This window comes from Vidua macroura, chromosome Z (assembly GCF_024509145.1).
Source record: "Vidua macroura isolate BioBank_ID:100142 chromosome Z, ASM2450914v1, whole genome shotgun sequence".
In the NCBI taxonomy this organism is placed as follows: domain Eukaryota; kingdom Metazoa; phylum Chordata; class Aves; order Passeriformes; family Viduidae; genus Vidua; species Vidua macroura.
In genome coordinates this window covers 26,061,013-26,082,141 of record NC_071611.1, presented here as the reverse complement: position 1 = coordinate 26,082,141, position 21,129 = coordinate 26,061,013, and the positions used below count along the sequence as shown (strand labels likewise).

General features: G+C 37.0%; 1 protein-coding gene across 2 annotated transcripts; it reads right to left on the bottom strand.

The window, feature by feature from the left end:
• Positions 1-1,221: 1,221 nt before the first annotated feature.
• Positions 1,222-20,543, bottom strand: HMGCR (3-hydroxy-3-methylglutaryl-CoA reductase). Of its 2 annotated transcripts, none has more exons than XM_054003268.1 (20): positions 20,354-20,543; positions 17,432-17,627; positions 17,000-17,111; positions 16,366-16,453; positions 16,193-16,277; positions 14,565-14,670; positions 13,525-13,631; positions 13,044-13,160; positions 12,419-12,570; positions 11,300-11,544; positions 10,984-11,156; positions 10,340-10,534; positions 9,114-9,272; positions 8,769-8,926; positions 7,505-7,610; positions 6,407-6,577; positions 4,034-4,174; positions 3,766-3,924; positions 3,297-3,451; positions 1,222-3,150 (listed from the first exon to the last, which is right to left on the bottom strand). In XM_054003268.1, exons 1-20 carry the CDS (start codon positions 20,377-20,379, stop codon positions 3,096-3,098), a joined length of 2,706 nt encoding a protein of 901 aa, XP_053859243.1. In that variant the 5' UTR covers positions 20,380-20,543; the 3' UTR covers positions 1,222-3,095. The 2 variants fall into 2 exon arrangements, with proteins under 2 accessions (XP_053859243.1, XP_053859244.1); XM_054003269.1 differs by having other exon boundaries at positions 20,484-20,499.
• Between the last annotated feature and the right edge of the window lie 586 nt (positions 20,544-21,129).

Genomic DNA, 21,129 nt, shown 5'->3' with positions numbered 1-21,129 from the left:
CTGGATGCACACCAGTGTCACTACTCTGTCTGCAGGACAAGATGGACCTGACAGGAATATAAACTTGCCCTGAGGCAAGACAGGATCCCAAACCATCGTCTTGTTTCAGCAGGTATCATTCTGCAATATAAACCTTCTCTAACCAAAGCCAAAGGAGAAAGAGGATATGACCTTGAAAATGGTAAGCCATGTCCTAAAGGAGATTGAGAGGATCACATATCTGAAAAACACTCTAAGTAGTAGCCAGAGCTCTCACTGCACCCCAAAAGGCAGCTGGAAGGAGTAAGACAGGCCCTCTACTACAGCTTTTCCCAGGGCGGTATTCACCATATGAGCAAGGTTCACATCAAGGATGAAAATTGTCCAGGGGCTGTGCACTGACACACCCAGTGTACTTGTACACTCTGAGAAAGCAAGTGGTCTCCCAGCTGCGCTCTTTTCCAGGAATCAGTGTGCCTAGGAATGCCTGTGCTGGAGCCTGGCAGAGCCACATTCCCCTACGTCAGCACATGATATACCAGGCTTCTGGTATCACAGCTGTGCTCAGGGTGTATGTGGTGTGCATCCCTGTGCTGGAGCTGCTCCCTCCATCAGGAAGGTTCAATAATGCTCAGTTCACTGACAGCACCTTGCAGCAACTGGGGAAATGAAAATGGGCAACAACTGTGTGGTTAGAGGCAGCTGGGGCTGCAGTGCTTGCAAGCCTCACAGTGCTGAAACTTCCACATCAGGCAGCAGAAGGGAACTGGTGTGTTACAGGGTAAAATAGATTCAGCACAAAGAGGAGAAAGGAGTTGAAGAGAGAAGCAAGGTGGTAGCAGAGTCAAACACACTATTTTAAATGTTTTTTTTTATTCTAGGGTTTTAAAATATTTGGGAAACCATTATCAATGGTAAAAGAACAGCACTGAAGTTACGGCAATTCTAGAAATTCGATTCTAGACAGGTGGTTTGATTTTGCCAAACAAGCCCCAGCAGAAGGTATCTCTAATGCTGCAGTGAGTTAGTTCTCCCCCTTGGGCAAATTGCCTAATTAAGCTTTAAGGAGAATAAATGAGTGCCAACAGGCTTCTGCAAACAAGGGGAGAAGTTCTGGTGTCACAGCCCTGGCTGTGTTTAGCACTGCTGGCCGGTGTCTCTTCATTAACTCTCTTAATTTAGACTCTACAAATATGTTACTAAGTCATGAAGTAAGCTTCAAATATCACAATTAAGCCAATGTGTTTTCCATGGTTTTACTGAAACTGAAAAAGTAGTTCTGTACCAAAATGTACACAGTTTAGTAATAATACAAAAAGTTAATTCTGCCAGATAGAATATCAGTTAAATCCACCAAAATGAACATTGAACCACCATTTATTGCCAGACCAGTGTTAAATAAAATCATTGAATTAACACACAAACAAAGTAATTCCAAATTTCCTTAAATAAAAATAGTAGCAATTAGCAACAATACTGCAGGAAGATAAACATTCATGGTATTTGCTATTTACATGGCATCATAACATGTCTAGCATGTAGTATGTCTTCATGCTTGCACATTACTTTTATGAGCTCATTACAATGGATATTAATGTGTAAGTACTACAAAGCAACCCACCATGATGTATATCAAATCTGCATGTTAGAAGAACACCTGTACTAGTCACCCCTTTAGGAATGATGCTGCAGGAAACCCAGCCCAATCCACTGATTTCCCCCATGAAAAGTCAAACAAGAAAAGCCAACACCAACCAAACAAAAAAAATCATCAAGCATATTAATAATTTTCCTCCTGTGATTAACTAGGCAAGGCTATGCATTTAGCAGTATTCCCAAAGGTGAATCAAACCAGAATAAACCTGGGTTTTCTTTATTACAGTAAGAACACCTGAGACTGCTTCACTGGTCCAAGTACAGCATTTTATTACAAAAACTGCTTCTTACATTAACATGTCATTTCATTGAATCCCCTTAATTAGTCCTTTTCATTGACAAAAAAAGCTAAGATTTCTTCTTAAAATAAATACTCCCCACCTCAAAAAGAAAGTTCAAAAGGAAATTAAAAGAAAAAAATCCCCTCCTTTTTTTTTTAAGAACAGTGTGGTTTTCTGGCTTATTATCTCAGCTGAAACAGTGGATAAACACCTATTCTTGGAGAATAAGCATTAAACACCTTATAAAAATCCCCAACATAAGGTACACAATGTGTATGTATATTCCTAAAGAGATTCTTCTTAAGTAAGTGTAAACATCTGTTCTTGACTCTTGTTTGTTTGAATGCACTCCTATCAAATAATGTTTGAGAAACTACATTTATTTAAATACCTGTCTGACACATAACTGTTTTGAAGTTACCATTTCATTTTTTTCTACAGAGTACCAAAACAGTTGAAGACACTGTTCTTCCCTACTTCAGTACAGATTATATTTAACAGTTCAGAACTTTACAGACCGCAGGTTTTACATAAAGGAATAACATAAATTGTGGAGTTAAACACTGAACACTGCTTAGCTGAAGCAGCAGCAAATTAAGTACTATATATAGAGAGAGATTTCTATTAAACTAGTATCATTCAATTAAACTGTCTGATAGTCTTAAGACCTGTTTTACACATGAACAAATTAAAACTGGGAGTTCATAGAAAGTGATTAGGCTTGCCATCACTTCAAAAAACATGTTTGTTTGACCAGAAAATAAAGATGGCAAGGACCAGTGCATTCAATCCAAGTTTACACCAACTTCCTTTGTTTTGTTACTTTAAATGTATGAAGTACATTACATTACTTTTCAGTTTAGTAGTTACCAGGACCTTATTAGGCAAAATAATCTCAACCTGTAAAAACATAAGACTGACTCTTCAGAAAATTATGTGTAAGAGTAAGAATTTGAAAGCCATGTTCAAGACATCTGACAGGACTTCTTTCACAATCTCTAACCACTGAAGAAGGTCACGCATAGCTAGTCTCAAAGTCTTGATCTCTTATTTTCTCTTACACAGACATCATTGAGTTGAAGACAATCTTTATTCTAAACTTCATAGATTTTGGTTTTTTTTCCTTGTTCACCTGGTCAGTTACTAGATCAATTCTTCATTTCAAAGCCATTTTAGTATTCAAGCTGCCTTTTTAGTGCAAGTTCCTTGAAGATCCTGTAGATTTATCTTTGACCTAATGAAACAGCAAGACAACTACATTAGATAGTTAAAATGTTACACTGTTTTTATGTGCTGCAATTTGTCACATAATCATTATTGACTCTCCTGTACTTGTAAGAGGATCAAAACAGAGAAATACACAATGTTTTCCTTTTTTACCTGTTGTGGATCATGTGGCTTTTGACTAGATGCCCTGCTGCAAGAGCAGCCATTAGTGACAATTCCCCTGCCATCACTGTAGCACAAACAATTTTAGCAAGTTGACGGGCATTTTCACCAGGGTTATCTTGGCTTGCACCTTGAACCCCTAACATCTGGAAAAAAATACAAGGCAGTATTATGCTATGAAATCTAAGTCAATTTATGATATAGTTGGTATTAAAGTAAGTATTTCTAAATGATATCCAATGAGTCTCTTTAATATTATTAAGACATTATTAAGACATTAGTAAATGTCTTAAGCTTTAGAAACTGGATATATGAAAATAATTAATTAGACATTTCTAACATTTTCATATAAAATACATCAATTTTCAAGCAGCCCCATTCCCACAATTTTCCTTGCACACCACATGAAAGCAACCTTTGATTTAAGAAGGTAAGTTGCTTTCAACTTTCAGAACTATACCTGCAAACAGGCCTGCTGTGGGAGCAAGTTGGTGCCTCCGCCAACAGTCCCTATTTCTATAGAAGGCATTGTGCAACTGATGTACAGGTCTTCGTTGGTGGAACCAGTTCTCTCCATCAAAGTGATGCAGTTGGAGCTGCCCACATTCTGTGCAGCATCCTTCAGATCAAGGAGGAGAAACAACAATCAGCAAACAAACACTTAAATCAGTGTTTGATTAAGAGTTACTGAACTAAAGAAAATGTGAACTGGTGTGAAACAAACCTACCTGACCACAGGCAATGTAGATCGCTGTCACAATGTTTGCTGCATGTGCGTTGTAGCCACCTATGCTACCAGCCATCGCAGAACCCACCAAATTTTTGTTTATATTAACTTCAACTAGATCTTCCGTAGTTGTTTTCAACACCTGGACAAAGTGATAGATACACTTTTACTAACCTTTTCCTCAGGCAGGAATAGAAATACTCTATTTATGGTTATTCACGGCCCTCACCCCTTGTTTGCTTCTGTATGGAATTTGACTCAATCATTGTCCTGGATACCTTTTACTTTTGTTCCAAAGGAGATTTTCAAATGTAGGATGTCCAAGTAACAATGGAAAAATCAGTACAAAGTGTTTGGACTTGCACAGGCCTTTGAGAAAAGCTCACAGCTGGGTACTCCATTTCTAAGTCTCCCTTGTATTCAGAATGGAACAAGCAAAATCATCTTGGCATAAATATTCCATTAATTTATTCTGACATGATTGTAACATTCAAGTTATTCCAGACACATAACTCTTCCCAAATTTGTTTTGCATATGAATATGGAGCCAAAGTGAAAAGTTCCAACACCACTATTCTACATAGGTAATTAATACTATTAACAGTAACATTAAGTTAAGTGGCACATTTATACTATAGTGACTGTATTTTGAAACTTTCAAGTAAGAGATTTATACTGAATTTAATATAAAAACTATCAAAGATAGTCAAAAGAGATACTGTTGTTGAGCAAAATTTAAGACATTCCTGCACAGTAGGAATAGTATTTACAGAAATCTGCACTAAGTCTGCAGCACTGACAAAAATGTAACATTTATGTATTAAGAGATCAATATTAGTAAATGTGGTAACATACAGGGCTGGGGTTTGAGGAAAACCTTCCCAAATCTACCTAAAAATTATCAATGCCCATTATGAAAGGACTACCTCCCCGTTACTACCCTGGAATGAAATCCTGAGGTTATAATAGATATTGTCAGTGACAACAATTTGAAAAACAGTAAACGACCCCAGAAGACATGAACTATGCCAATGTATAAATCCATTCTGCACACAGAATCCTGGAGAGAATTCTACAGAGTGTCCAACTCTGTACTCAGAATTTTAGACATGGTAGAACTGTAAAAGATGCAGAAGGAAGCATGTTCAAAGACATACTAGAAGTCTGTTTACTCATCACTGTTAGAGAAACCAGTACTTTTGAGTTTGAAATGAGAATAGCTGGGAAGGTGGACAGGCTGTGTCAGAGCTGTAAAGTCTTGAGCAGCTGAGTGAAGATAACAAGTCTTAAGCATCTCTCCCAGTACAAAACTGGGGCATCATCAAATGGAATCAACATGAAGGTAGCTCTCACACAAGGCGAAGCCGGACTGTGGAATACTGCCCAGAATACTAGTTCTAGAAGTTTATGTAGTTTCCCAAAAGGGACTGGACAAATCACTAGGGGAAGGTAAGCAAAAAAAAAAAAAAAAAACAAAAAACAAAACCAACAAAAAAAAAAAAAAAAAAAAAAAAAACCAAACAAAACAAAAAAAAAACCACAAAAAAACCACAAAAAAACCAAAAAACAAAAACCAAGGAAAAAAAAAACACAAAAAAAAAACCACAAAAAAAAAACAAAAACAAAAACAAACAAAAAAACAAACCAAAACAAAACAAAAACAAACCAAAAACCCCCAATCCAATATGCAAACACCCACCTATAAGATTTTAAACAAGTGTTACAATATAGTGACTTCTTCCCTGGATATTGTCTTGCATGGCCAGTGCTGACAACCACGTAACAGGCAATGGATTTTATCTGACACAGAAGCCATCTTCTGAACTCAGGTGGAAGAGAATCTAAGACACTGTTGTAATGGAGGACAAACTGGCCAGGGAATACAACTGGCATTGCTTATACAGCAATCCCCTTGGTCATGCAAGATGCCTACACAGCTTTGGGGTAAGTAAACCACCTGATTATCTGTTTCCATTGTAGTAGGAAGCATATAAATACTGAAGAGAAAGCCAGGTGCATATGAGACAAAATATGAGTGAAAGGGTTAAAAGACTGGGTTTAATGGCAGACAAAACACTACATGTAAATAATCTGTCAAAATGTGGCATAGTTTTTCAAAGGTTAACCATGAAAATCCTAATGCTTTCAACTAGATATGCATCATAAACACATACACACTATTTCACACTAGCCACAATGAAAAAGGAAGTATCTACTGACTCAGAGAAATGGCTTATCCTACAGAAGTACCCGAAGAGGTGTGTAAGAACTATCCTTACTTGGAAAATGACTTTCAGTTCATATTTACAATGTAAAGTAAGCATCTGTTTTGCAAAATGTATGTATTTTTATAAACAAAAGAGCAGACACTTACTTCTCTAACAACCTTAGCTGGAATGACTGCTTCACAGACAACAGACTTTCCTCTTCCTTCTATCCAGTTTATAGCAGCAGGTTTTTTGTCTGTACAGTAGTTACCACTGATAGCTATAACCTGAAGGTCAGGAAACTCTTCATTCAGCCTCGCCAGTGCTTTTTCAGTACCCTGTTAGAGAGAAACATGTAATAGGCTAGGTTTATCATTATGGGTGTAAAACAAGCTATTCAAGGACAGTGGAACAGTATTCTATTCAGATAATCAGTTACAGTGGAAAAAAAGAACACAATATAATGAAGAAACAAGAAACAAGAGGGGAAAAACCACAAACAATTATGACTATCTTTTTTCTAATCACTTTGGGAATTGTATTGGGGAATAACTGATTTTTCCCAGTACATACAGAATCCCTGAATCCATTCTAGACACATGGACATATGGTTACCATACTGAAGATACAACAAGAACCAAGTGAAACATTACAGGCATGGAATGAATTAATTTTGGATATAGTGCAAAGAGCTTCTCTACACCAGAAAATCAGACTAGAAAATCTGCTATATTAGGACTTGTCTATTATCAGATCCACTTTTATAATGATTCTGACTGCCTATTCTACATGAAGTTTAAGTCTAAGACTATTAATTTCCTATAGCATAAGGCATCCCAGCAATCTAAGGATCACATCTCAAGTTCTTCCCCATGTTTGCATAAAAACAAAAAAGCAAAACTAGAGAACACCTCTCTGCTGCCACTCCTAATTCATTATTAACTAGGAAGTGAAAAAGACAGTAACAGAATAGTTATTGCTGGATAAAATCTTTGGCTCAAAGCAACAGTGCAACCAGCTTAGCTTCTCCTATTACCAAAAATACTTCCTTAAAATAATTATTAAAAATAAAAAATAAAAAATAACTTTTTTCTTTCATCACTCTCTTCCTAGTTTTGTCTACACCTGACAAAATCAAATCATAATTATTTTGTGCAAAGACCACTGTGTCTTGTCTTTCTGTCTTTCAGATGTCACAGGTTATTAGGCTATTTTTAAAAAGGAATACCCATTTTTAAAAAATATTTAAGGGGACTGGTCCTTACTTTTGAAATCATATTCATTCCCATTGCATCCCCTGTTCCAGACTGAAAACGGATATAAAGGTTACGACCAGCCAAACTGATGAGAAGTTTTTGTAGGCGGGCAAACCTGCAAGAAAATTTAACTATTACTTACAATCCTCATGGGAATATTAGCTATAAGTGGCAAAATGACAGTAAATCTTTGCAAATTGTGCTGCTAAATACAGAATCACAGTTTTCTTTACGAATTATTTGGAAAAGAGCTGTAAAACCAACAAGTTCGGTCTTTGACAGACAATCATCTTTTCAACAGGACCTCAGCACCAAGTGCTATGTCCAGTCATTTCTTGACCCCTTCCAGGGATGGTGCTTTTTTGAATAACTACTACAAAAATATTCACTATAGAAGTGTTCACTGCCTTTTTATGTTTCCTATCCCTGAACTTCAAGAAATAAAATATCCTGAACTGCTAACATAAATTTTATTAATTTGTATTTCTTAAAACATCTCACTACCAGACATAAAGTAATAATGAGGCCTTTGAAAATTCTGATGTAAGTTTTACAGCAAGGCAAAAAGCATGCTATCTTCAACAGTGTAAGCTGCACAAGTCACTCAAAACACAGAAAATACTGCATTTTAAAAGCAGCATGGGCAGATTCTGGCCAAAATACAGATGTATCTTTGGCTGACACTTGTTAAGAAACACAACAGGTAAGAAAATCTCTCTCTGAATCTCCTTAAAGCAAGAAGGTCATCATAAGCCCTAGAGAAAACTCTAGGGCTTGAAATAGACTTATTCTTACCATTGTTTTATATTTTTTTAGCATTTCAGTTCTAGCATTAGTTTACCTTGTATTCTCTGAAACCTCAAAGATTAATTAATATTAATAATATCATCTGAAAGGCTTAAGACCAAACTTTGAGTGTGTTTTCTGCATAGTAACTACAGTTACAGTTACTCTGCCTAGTAAAAATCAAAATAAGTTTATAGGATTTTTAAAAAATGCTTATACAAATTAATATTCTTTTAATTATTATGCAATGTATATCTATTTGTTGTTAATACATGGTAGTTTACCATTATCAGTGAAAAATGTTATTGCTAGCCTTGGCACACAGCCAGAGTGACTTCTGTCCTCTTAGATACTCACAACATTGGGATAGCAAAAACAGAGATGTAATATCCCCTATTGCAGTACTCCAAAAAAACAACTGAGATCTTTCTACCATCAATAGAAGTCTCATGTCTGGAAATGAAGCTGGAACAGCCATCGAACTAACCTACTTGTGCTGTCAAAAGCTTCCTTCATTATTTTAAAACCTTCGGGGCTTTCAAGCCAGACTTTCACCTCTGCTGCCTGGCAAGCAGTGGGCAACCTTACAACAGGTCCTCGAGTCATCCCATCTGCCAGAATGCGGCTAGTTGCTCCTCCACCAAGCTAAAAACCAAAGCAGAAGGGGGATAAAGTAAGATTACTGAAATTTTAGTTTTCAAGAAATCAAAAATATGCATTATATAAACCTGAATATGTTTATGTTTATATAATACACATTTTTATGCATTATATTTATGTATGTTTATAACATACAAAGTTTTCTAAGCTTTTTAAGTCACACAATACTTACACATATTGCTCTACATCCTCTGTTTGTGCTTGCTACAAGACATCCTTCTGTTGTTGCCATTGGCACCTGAAACTCTTTGTTATCCAAAACCAGTGGTCCTGCTACGCCTACAGGAATAGGCATATATCCAATCACGTTTTCACAGCAAGCTCCCATCACCTTACAGAAGTAATACAAAACAATCACTCAGGTTACACTCCAGTAGTATGGTACAGCATGCTACATATGATGCCTATGACTACACCAAGGCATCTTTGTAAAACACCCACAAATTTACCCATAAAGCAACTCATGCCACCTCAAAAAGTTAACAGCTACAGCTATCAACAGCTAACACTTTTCAACACTAGGCAGATGTATTGAATTCTGTACAGTACTAAATGTTCCTTAAATAACCTTAAAGTTTTAAAATTAATTTAAAATAATTTTCAATTTTAACTTGTGCTCAAGGTAGTATTATCATTCAGTTGAACTGCGGCTCAGTATTAGTAGAACTCTGTATTTCTTAGGTAAGTCAGCTGCATACTTTGATAGGAAATATTTTTTTAATAACTTACAAAACTCATGCACAACCCTAGGTTTAAAAACATCAAGAGCAATTAAAGGTGCCTCATGTTTGCCTTTTATTTTTTTCCTTCTACATCAGTTTTGACCATGCTTATTGTTAACTCACATACATGACTATTTATTTCATAGAACCATACGGTGGATTTATTTCATAGAACCATAGACTTGTTTGAGTTGGAAGGGACCATAAAGACCATCTAATTCCAATGCCCCTGCCAAAGACAGGGACATCATTCACTAGACCAGGTTGCTCAGAGCCCCATCCAGCCTGGCCTTGAACACTGCCAGGATTGAGCCATCCACACCTTCTCTGGGCAACCTGTTCCAGTGTTTCACCACACTCACAGTGAAGAAGTTCTTCCTAACATCTAAATCTGCCCTTCTTCAGCTAAAGGTTGTTCTCCCTTGTCCTTTCATTACACATCCTTGTACAAAGTCCCTCTTCCGCTCTCTTGTAAGCCCCCTTAAGGTCTTCCCAAAACTTCCTCTTCCAGGATGAAAAAACCTCTATTAGCCTGTCCTCACAGGCGAGATATTCCAACCCCCTGATCAACTTAGTGGCCTCCTCTGGACTTGTTCCAAACAGGTTTGTATTTTTCTTCTTCATGTGTTTGGAAAATAGTTTTACAGTGAGTTCTGCTTGTCTACTTTGTACTTACCAAAGAATAATTATAATTCCTATAAGGAAGATACTGCAAAGATGAAGGTTCAGGAAGTTTCTTAGATAACATCTGTCTGCGAATGGATACACCTCGCTCCTGGGTTTCCATCAGGGTCTCCAGTTTGTATGCAGGAATATGCTTAGCATTAACTAAGCTGATAACCTCAGCATCAGTAAGAAATTTTGCTCCTTCCTGGAAACATAAAAGGTGGAGAAAGGTAATAGAGACTCTCCTGGTGAAAATTCTTTTAAATGTTTGTAAAAGAAAAAGAGTAACAACTTTACTTTGCTAAAGGGGTCAACTGCCAATATCAGGTTTTATAGCAGGCCAACATATGACCAAAAACTTTCATAATCAGACACCCACTTGTACATGTACATGATGAAGCTCCAAAGACTTGGTAAGTTATGAATGATGAAGATGATCCCTTCTCCCACCCTTCTCAACTGACTTGAGAAGACTTATTAAAGGGTTTTGTTTTAGTCGTGACCTCCACACCCACCATGTTATCAAAGCCATGTAATATCCTGAAGAATGGTATTACAACTAATGGGATTATCTGAAAGCTGGGAAAAGAACTCTAACAATTCTTAAATCAGATGTTGCAGTGGAGGTTAAATAAAAAGGTTATTTTTTCATACCTGTGCATTTCCAAGTATACGAACACATTCCTCAATAGAACGTGGTTCTTTAGGTAACTCAATCTCTTCCTCTTTTCCACTGAGATATGAAGAAGCTTCCACAGGGCTGGAACTACCAACCACAAATGTAGCCTTGGTTGATGACTCTGCTAATACAGGTTTTATGACTTCAGCTGCACAAAGATAATAGAAATGAATTCCAGTTTTCAAAATCCTGAAGTTTTGACACCAAATATAATATGCTACCAAAGACTGCACAATTTGTTCCAAATACTCATTAATGGGTGCAGACTTTAGAACTATAAAAATTACCTACCACTTTCATCTTTGGAAATAAAAGCTTCTTCTCCTGTATTAGATTTCTGATTGTTTTTCAGAAGTCCAGTCTGCTTCCTGCAACAATTTTCAGGGACCTTTTTCTGTACCATCACAGGAGATGTTATGGGATTCTTCAGTGAGAGGGTAGATTCAGTCTCCGCTTGCTCAAAGAAAATATATTTGACAGCAAGGAGAAGGGCTAATCCAAGTGTGATTACTTGCTCAATATCCATACTGGCCATTCTAAAAATGATCAAAAAGTAATTGTAGAATATATACAGTTTGTTGCTTATAACAGCATTCTGACATTTTTTGCTTCAGAAAGGGTAATAATTCCATCATCACATAGTTACAGAAATTCCAGTCAGAAGATATTTTCTACCAGGACATTGAAGTATGTTAGGCTAGGCTGGAAAAATCATTCTTCATACTACTATTGACACAAAAATCTTCAGATGTCATTAAAGAGTTACATAAATCTGGCTAAACCGATTTATCTAACTAAACTAGCAGCCCTAGTAGGGAAAATGAATGTAAAAGATTCACTGATTGCTACATCAAATTGATTTGACACCTGCCTCCCAATGACAAGACCAAGTTTCATTTATCATCCTCTACCTATTAGCACTACTATGATGCAAGATGAACTACTAAGAAGGGACAAAAACCCCATGTATATACTCAGAAAGTTCCGAGTTCTCAGAAATAACATGAAACGACAGGTAACACTAACTTGAATTGAGTTGAAGGAAAAGCCATAGTATAAAATGTGTTTTGCACCTTTTGCACTTATGTGTGAATGGTCATAAACTCTGCGTAAGTAATTACTCTAGTGCAGTCTTAAAATTATTTCCCAGTATGCTGCGAAAGATGCTAGTGGGAAAAGACAATGTTTTGATGCATACAGGACAGCTAGCTCTTGATCATGTTCTTGACTACGTCAAGGGTTTGGACAAATGCCGTAATATTGACATTCCTTCTGAAATGTCACCTCTGGTTCCAAGAAGTCCTACAGTGGTCAGACCTGTAAGTCTGCAAGTTGTGATCTAGGACAACAAGCTTCTAGCTTGGCAGCAGTAGAAATACAGCACAATCACACTTCTGTGAAGCCACCCACCGAGAAAGGTAGAACTGCCACAGTGAAACATTAGGCTCAATTCTCTTTGGTGCATTCTCATCCAATCCCACTGAATTTTCAACAGTACTGTTTTGAGCAGCTGGTTCCGCTATCCAACGACTGTGGGCGTGAACAAGAACCAAACCCAGTGACTGTATCAAAAACACAAAACAAGTATTAATTTTTCAAATGTAACTTGGTATATAACCTACTAAGAGTAAATATTGCCCTCTTTTTGTTTGGGGTTTTTTGCTGTTTTTTTTTCCCCCATGCTTCCCATGCCTCTAAAATCCAACAGCTTATTTTACACATCTCTAATTAACACCCTTTTTGGCCAACTGTGACACTGTTACATAGTACCTTTGGATATGTCCCACCCACATTTTTTCTCTCGCTCAAGAAATAAGCAAAGGAAGCTGAGGGTACTGCAGGGGTTAGAGAGAGTACAAGTGAAAGAGCCCTGAGTGCTTGGTACAGAAATGGCATAGGCAGGAAAGTGACAGCGTAGACAAAGTTAATTAAAAACTATGACTGCAGAATACAGGTCTATAGCAAACAAAAGCTTGATTTTTGCACCAGGACACCTCACTGATTGCTTAACCACAGGTGAAAAAGAGCCACAAACCATAATCATTTTGACCCTCTGTGTCACAGGATTTGGTTTGTTCTCTTCTTCTTCCAGAACACGAGCAAAATGACTAAGCTGCCATATAGGGCGCCCTTCACGGCTCTCTCTTGAAAGCTGCAAACAAATAACAAAAATAGGTCATATATAGTACCTATTAGAAGAACCAACAAATAAGATTCCACATTACATTTTTATTTAATTATTGACAAATTACCAAGAGTCTATAGTTAGACTTTCAATTGTGAAAAACCCTGGACAGACAGTAAGTTACAGTAACATCTGTTTAGTTTGCTTTAGATCACAACTACTACTGAGTGTGACTCAGTGAAATTTTACATTGATATTTACATGTTATTGTCACCAGTTTAATTTGAAAGGAAGATGAACATACTGGCATGTAACTCCATGATGAAAGGTATAGCCAACAGAAGCACAGGGCTGAATACTAAACCTGAGGTTGTCTTGAAGGTAGTCTTACCTCTAATACCAAGGACACACAAGCTGGAAAGAAGGTCATGAAGACGAAGTAGTTGGCAAGAACAGACATACAGCCAAAGCAGCACATAATTTCAAGCTGTCGTACACCTAAATAAAAGGACAGTTTTTACATTTGCATATGCAATTAGGTATAATTGAAGAAGTGCTGCTGGACTAAGAAAGAGATCATTAAACTGACATTGTAGATTACAGAAGGAACTATGGAGATTAATTTTAAAAAACATCTTAAGCCCTATTCATTGTGCATTGGCTTATTCTAAGCACAATATGTATTTATGTATTGACAGAAAAGTATCTTAAGGTGTGATTCTAAATGAATACAAATGAAGTTCACCAAGATTTTAAACTTAATAATGAAAGCTTGAAACTCCTTACTTATTTGAGCAAAAAAAATCAGCCAACATTATGTACTGAGCTCCCTTTTCAAATATGGGATGTTCAGGCAAGAAGCAACAGTATACACCCCACCTACTTCTTCACAAGTATCCAGAAAAGGCCATGCTAGCTAGCCATGTTGCACATGCATTACACAACTGCCTTAGTAAGGATGAAAGAGCTAACAATATAAATTGTTTTAAAAAAAAACTATATACAACACCAAAATGAGTTTTTGACCCTAAGATGTAAAGAAGAAAATAGGTTATTAATACGTAATACCCTGAAAGAACATTTGAAGAGGAAGTGCTCTTCAAATAAGAAGATGCTGTTAAGGTACGCAATGTAGTTAGAAAAAACTCCAAACCAAATCTTAGAAAAGCACCTGCACAGAAGTTCATTCCTACTACACAATGCTCAAGGAAAGCCATTACTAGTATTTCAAACTTTGGTTCAATATGTATGTATTATTCATATTTGCAAGAAACCAGTAAAATAAGCTAATTAGGAGATAGATAAATAAATAGATTAAGTCATTCCACTCTCATGGATAACACCTATTATTTGAAACTCTCCATATCCTAATATCTCTTAAAAAGCCTTTTTTAACTGGAAATATTTAAACCTTTAGACTATATGGCTCACCTGACATGGTACCAACACCGATTACAAGACACTCCACAAGTGCATCCAGGGTAAACGTAGGGCCTAATATTGCCATCCCGCGTGAAATATTTTCTCTTACTTCATCCTAGAAAAAAAAAATTCTGTCCATTAACATGAAGACAAAAACCAAAATAAGTTAGACATAACATGACTAGTAAACAGTAGTATTATGGTGGCAAGGCCTCGTAAAACGTTTACTGAAAATGAACTTTATGAGAAAGAGGAAATAGAATGCATTCTCTGTATGCTAAGTTATTATACTTTCACAGTCTATTGGCAAAAAATTATTTCATTTTGATTAATTTCTCTACCTTTGCCTCATCAGTATTCTAAGCTTCTACAACACTGATGGGCAAAGAGAAACACTAATTACAGTAAATTCAAAAGAACACCACTTCTAAATCTGAAGACATGAAATAGAAGGCATTTTTGTCATGGTATTTAAAAATTTCCTACAGTCACATATCTGTACTCCAACTACTATTACTTTAGTATTTTATAATAGCTGATAGAAAAGAGGTCACAAAAGGCACTAAAGCTTTCTGCTGGGGAAAAAAGGATTTCCTCCAGAAAGCAGGCATGATAAACTCTAGAGAGTTTGCTACTGTTTTCCTGGAGATGGTATTTTTGGGGCAGCAGAGGGGAAAAAAACTGTAGAAGAAACCTATTTGTAAAATATTCTCTTAAAAAATAGTAAAAAAATCTGTACCTGCAGTAATCGTAAAATAATACTGAACACATTGTATTGCATATACAGAAACTGTACATTGTAATATACACCAAATTAAAATATAACACAATGTTTTGTCACAATTAGTATGTGCAAATGCCATGTACAGTATTTTGTAAGCACAAAGTAATCCCACTTAATATACTTTTATTTCAGAATTTGGACTATTAGGAAACAAACATTACCAGGTATGACAAGCAAGATGTCCCGTCAACCTCTCCTACTGTGTTGTGTTAAATGTATTAGAGCATGGATGTTCTTGTTTGCACATATGCTACATTCGTTCTGCTAACTTTTGGCCTAAAAATATGCTTTTTTTAGTAGTAACACAGTAACATTGGATATGTCTTTAGATACTGTTCCCGAGTCATAGAAATTAACTTTTTTTCTGTCAGTAACTATTTTAAGGAAGACTTTGTCTAGGAACTCTAGCCTCCTTGGAAGAGCTGTAAGTGTTACTGGTTTAAAGTTCAAATTTAATGAAGTCATGCTCATACACATAATTAACAATGCACATGGCCGTGCACACTAATTTTACCATATTACTATTCACTTGAACACTGATCTGGCTTGAAGACAAGAGAACATAAAATCTGGATAGAATATGATTCTTTTGTTATTTATGTATCACCAAGACATTATTTGCCTGTATGTCTCTCCACTTGGATTACTCATACAATTATAAAATGGCTTGTCTTGAAAGGGGCCTTAAAGCTCACCTAGGTTCTAATCACCTGCCATATTCTATTGGACATGTTCATGGACAATGTTCAATTCTGAACATTAAATTAAAAATCTCCATTGCATGATGAGCAAACAAAAATTGCAAAGTAAAGCACCAACCAACCAAAAAATCCTCAAAAATAACTCCTCTGACCTGTGAGTTGGAACTGAGTGCAAATTTGGCTAATGCACTTGCCCTTGACAAATCAATCAGAAGAAGGAAGAATGGTAAAGCTTCGCTGAAAAAAAAAGAGGCATATGTTAAAGGTTTATGATACAGGAAAAAAAATGTAAGCATGAAATCCAGAATAACAATCCATTACTTACTTTAAACCTGTCAGTTCTTTATCCAAGAAGTGAATTACCACTGTACTAAAAACAAAACTTGAGAAGATTGTGAAGAGGCCAGCAATACCTGAAAAAAACAAGAGCATGGGAAATTTTTTATTTATATATATTGGAAGAGGAAAAGAAAAAGAAAAAAAAAAAAACAAAATACTCCCACTTTTAGATCAATCATGACAAATGAACGATAATTCCTGTCTCATTGCATTAACAGCAGCTGAGATACAAACTGAAGTAGATGCTACTTTTATAGATATTAAAATCTAAAATTTATAATGCAATCAAAATAAGACTCAGAAATAAAAGCCATAAATCTTAATTTATTTTAAGTAAAATTAAAACTGGCTTAAACAGCTCTACAATTTTAAGTATTTCACATAATAAATAGTTATTACAAGAATGACATTTTCAGTGTTTATATAATACTACACGACCTTTCACTAAAAAAAATAGTACTTTGATACATGCAAAACATTTTTCTGCTATCTAAAAAATAATTAAAATAATGCTGTTGTAAACATAAGGATTAAAAGGTTAGTATTTGTTACCAGTTTAGGTAAACCACTTCCCCCACAATTAAATCGCATACAGCAAATACAAAAATCAAATACAATACCTAAAATGTATTTTGATCCAAGCTGCCTTAGGTTCTGAAACTGGAAATATATATAAAGAATTGCTATGCAGCGTGTGATTGTCAGGATGATGATGTCACTGCTCAGAACATCCTGTATGAAATACAAAGCAATTTAGTTAGCTTTTACACTAATGAAAGCCCATTATGAAGCTGCATTAAAAGTGAAGGTCCAAAATAAAATAAATATCACTGCTAGTCTTGCCTTAAAAACACTAAAATACTAAAATGCTTGGTCATTAGTGCATCACTGTTTGCATACAGCTTTAATAGCCAAAATAAGAAAATATGGCCATGAAGAAGCTTCCACATGGCTACTTTACTCCTAATACATCACAGCTTGATCATATTCTGTAGAAAACCCTTTATCTACTGATTAACACCAAATACAGTAAAATTATTTTAAATCCTTACTTCTTCAAGTTTGGGGCACTCATAATTCCAGCCACAGATCTTATCATTCCCAGTGAACATCTTCATAGACATCATGCAGATAGTGAGAGTCACTGTTCCCACAATGACTTCCCATGGATGAGAGGCTACAAAAAGGCCATGCATTCGGAAGAGTCTGGACAGCATTTTCAAGGCTGTTTTTCTATACTTAGCAAACCTGCAGCAAAGGAATACTTCATATAAGTACAAGACTTAGTGAAAAAAGAGACAGCTCTACACTTTCCTGCAAGACATCCTTCAAGAAATAAAAGTAAAATCACTTAAAGCAGACATGAGTAAGGAAACTAATCTTTACCTTTCCTTCAATCTTCCGTGTAAAACACATCTACTTCTAATATTCCAAAATACAGTATGATCTGCTACTGTCTTCTCAATCTTTTTTTTGTACTACACATTGTCCTGGTTTCTTCATGGCCTTTGCCACTGGGATTAGGTCATCCATTATGGCATTATAATGGTCATCCATATGGCACTAATAATGCCAAGGTTGAGGGTTCAATCCCAATACAGGCCATTCATTTAACAGCTGAACTCAATGACTTTTGTGGGTCCCTTCAAATCAGAAGATTCTGTGATTCTAACAGTAAGGCATCACTACTCTCACAAGATCTCTCAAAACCTTCCTATCATACAATTTTGATACTGCTTTGACTCAAAATTCTTGTTTTTAACATCTATATAAGCACTCACCAAATTCTGTTATTTCTCTGTACTCATTCTTCCTATCAAAAATACTGGTAAGCAATAAAAATTATCAATTAACCATTACTGGTAATACTCAAGAGCAGGATCTGCAATGTTATATTTCTGACTGTGTCTTCTCTACTTTCTGTTCAATATTATTCTGTGATACAAATTAATTACATTCAAAAATATTCCCTCTTCGTCTAAAGCATGCAAGTCCTCACATAACAGTATTGTGGCAGTTCTCTTCTACCTTTTACTATTCCCTGGTTACTGGTGCATTTTATCATCCCTTTGCTTCCAACAGATACCAAACATTCACCACAAATTTTCACAGCTGTCTTTCACATAACTAACAACATGAATGTTCAACACATCCTTCAGACCACATCCTGGTCTATCTCTCTGTGTTGTTTCTTTATGCAAGTCTGTCAAATCTTCACTTATGTTTTATGGCATAGAAACAAATTGTCATAATATTCTCACATACATTAGTAACTGGACTTTCCTTTCCTCACTGCACAAAACCAACAGCTTACAAAACTGTACTGTAAAGTTAAAAAAATGCTTAATAGCCTGGCTAACAGGGACAATCTGTAATTTACATTTACCAACCTAATACTGCAAGATTTCCATGGAGGCCTGAGGGCTCTACATACCACCACCTCAAACTGGATAAAAAAAATCCATTTGTGCTGTCCTAAATGCAATAATCCATCCATAGGGCTTTTGGTATTACTCCTTTTGCTTCGACATCAAAAATGAAGCTGACATTCAATGGAGAAAATAATAGACAGGCAAATCTATCTGCCTAAGTGCTCCTGAAGATATCAAAATCATCTTGGTTTCCTACCAATACCAATCTAAATCACATGAGCACCAACAGCAATTATTTATTTTTCTTTATCCTTCCACAGTGAAGGTATGGCAGGATGTTTGTGGCTCATGGACCAAATGGGAAAATAACTGAGAAGATTGCCTACCTTAAGAACAAATTATTTCATTTCCTGACTGAATGCTTTTTAAAAATAAAATTAAAAACTAACCCACTCCTTTTAAAGCTGATATTATCCCTTCTTTTTCCCTATAACATATACTCTTCAATCCATTCTATAAATTTATGTTCTTGCAAAGCTGTTCCACCTTGGTATTATCATTTCTCCTCAGCACTATGGAAGGTATGTTTTAATTAGGAAAACAAAAATAAAACCCAGCCAGAAGGATACCTGTGCTGAATTATTTTGAAACAACACAAAAATAGAAAAGGCATCACAACATCCTCTGAAAACACAATTTTGAATACCACTCTATTTCAGGAAAATCATAATTAGCAGTTACAACATGACTTTATAGAGTTCTATCAGTCCTAAACCTAGTAATACTGCTAATACAATTATTTCAGCAAGTTGGAATGATTTGAATGGCTAGAAAGATTTCAGAATCTTTTATTGACAAATTGTTTTTCCCATTTCTAAGCAAAAATGGTAAAAGTAAAATGGCTTCACATAATTAATTGGGGGGGGGAATGCATTAATTAATTTATTAAAATAATGATCGATAGTATCTTACTTGTATTATTAACTGCAGCTATGCTGAAATAAAGGATGCATCCTCACTCATCTTGGGGCTGAATGATATTAAGTCCTAACATAAAAGGATTCTTTAAAGTTTTTGTGTTTATTTAACCTGCCCAATGTACAGGATGCTTTCTACTGTGCAGTTGACTCTTCTAGAAAATATTAATGATTTCACGCACTGATTCTGCATTACAGTGCTGTAAAAAAAATATTCAGTGTATAACATCAGCTGATATTTCTGTTTAAAATATTTATGCACACACACTGACTTGTAGCTTGGAATTAGCAAGACATAACATTAAATATAAAGCTAAAATGTAACATCTATGTAATTTTATTGAGTTTCAAAATGGTGGTTCAAAAGGGATGCTTTATAAATCCTGTTTACCTTTGTTTTCAATAAAAAATTTCTATGAGACTAGAAAATAAAGCAATGCATTTTGGGAATAAAAACAGAATACAAAATACAAACAAATCCCAAATGTGACCCTCTCAAAAATTAACCAGAGTGTAAAAAGCAAACTAGACCGGTCGTATATAATCGTTTAGAGCAATTACCACCCACGTAACATTACTACTTGCCTCCTAAATTCTTCAGGTTTGTTAAACAGCTCTCACTAACCTCAGAGCAATCCTCTGCAACACCATTTATTCGATCAGCACTGATTTCCCATCTCCTGCTATCTGACTCAGCAGTACCTACAGGAATCAAGCGGCAACAACAGCCGAGAGAAAACCTGTGCGGAGCTCACCCGGAAGGCACACGACAGCACAGAGACCCTCACACACTGCCAGAGAGGCTTTTTTTTTTCTTTGGAAGAGGAGGAAGCCACCGCCTCGTAGGCCCATCAATGCAGCCCGTGCGCGAAACGCGGGCAGTCCGTCGGCGTCAGGAAGGTAACGGGACAGCGACACGGGCATCCCCCGCACGACACCCAGGGCGGCAGTGAGGCGCAGCGGCCGCCACTCCCGACGCGCGGCGATAGCGACGCCGCCTTTCCGAACAGGCATTCGCGGCCCGGAGCCGGGGCCCGCCCGCCGGGCACGGCGTACCCATATTGCCAGCCCCACGCTCCCCCTGCCCGCAGCCCCGCCAGTCCCTGCTCACCGCCGCGCTCCCTGCTCCGTCCCGCCGCGCCCCGGACTGCACCGGCAGCCCCGCTCCGTCCCGCCGGCCCCGCGCCGAGCCCCGCCCCACCGCGCAACGACACGCCGGCACCGCCATCGCCCGATCGCGCGGCCAATGGCGAGCGCGCGGCACGCCCCTCCTGCGCGCGTCACCCTCCGGGTCGCCGCGGCAACGGCCCGGCGAGCGCCGCGCGGCCCCACGCGCCATCAGGAGCGGCGAACACGCCATCGCGCCATGGGCCGCCCGCCAATGGGGCGCCGCGCTCCCCG

What these genes read in the sequence shown, in the direction of transcription:
- HMGCR (XM_054003268.1), bottom strand. Translation starts at nt 20,379, where the DNA reads ATGGTGTTGCAGAGGATTGCTCTGAG. An exon ending in TTGCAGAGGATTGCTCTGAG is followed by an intron (nt 17,628 to 20,353) that starts GTTAGTGAGAGC and finishes CCTTTGCTGCAG; the next exon opens with GTTTGCTAAGTATAGAAAAA. An exon ending in AGTGCCCCAAACTTGAAGAA is followed by an intron (nt 17,112 to 17,431) that starts GTAAGGATTTAA and finishes TATTTCATACAG; the next exon opens with GATGTTCTGAGCAGTGACAT.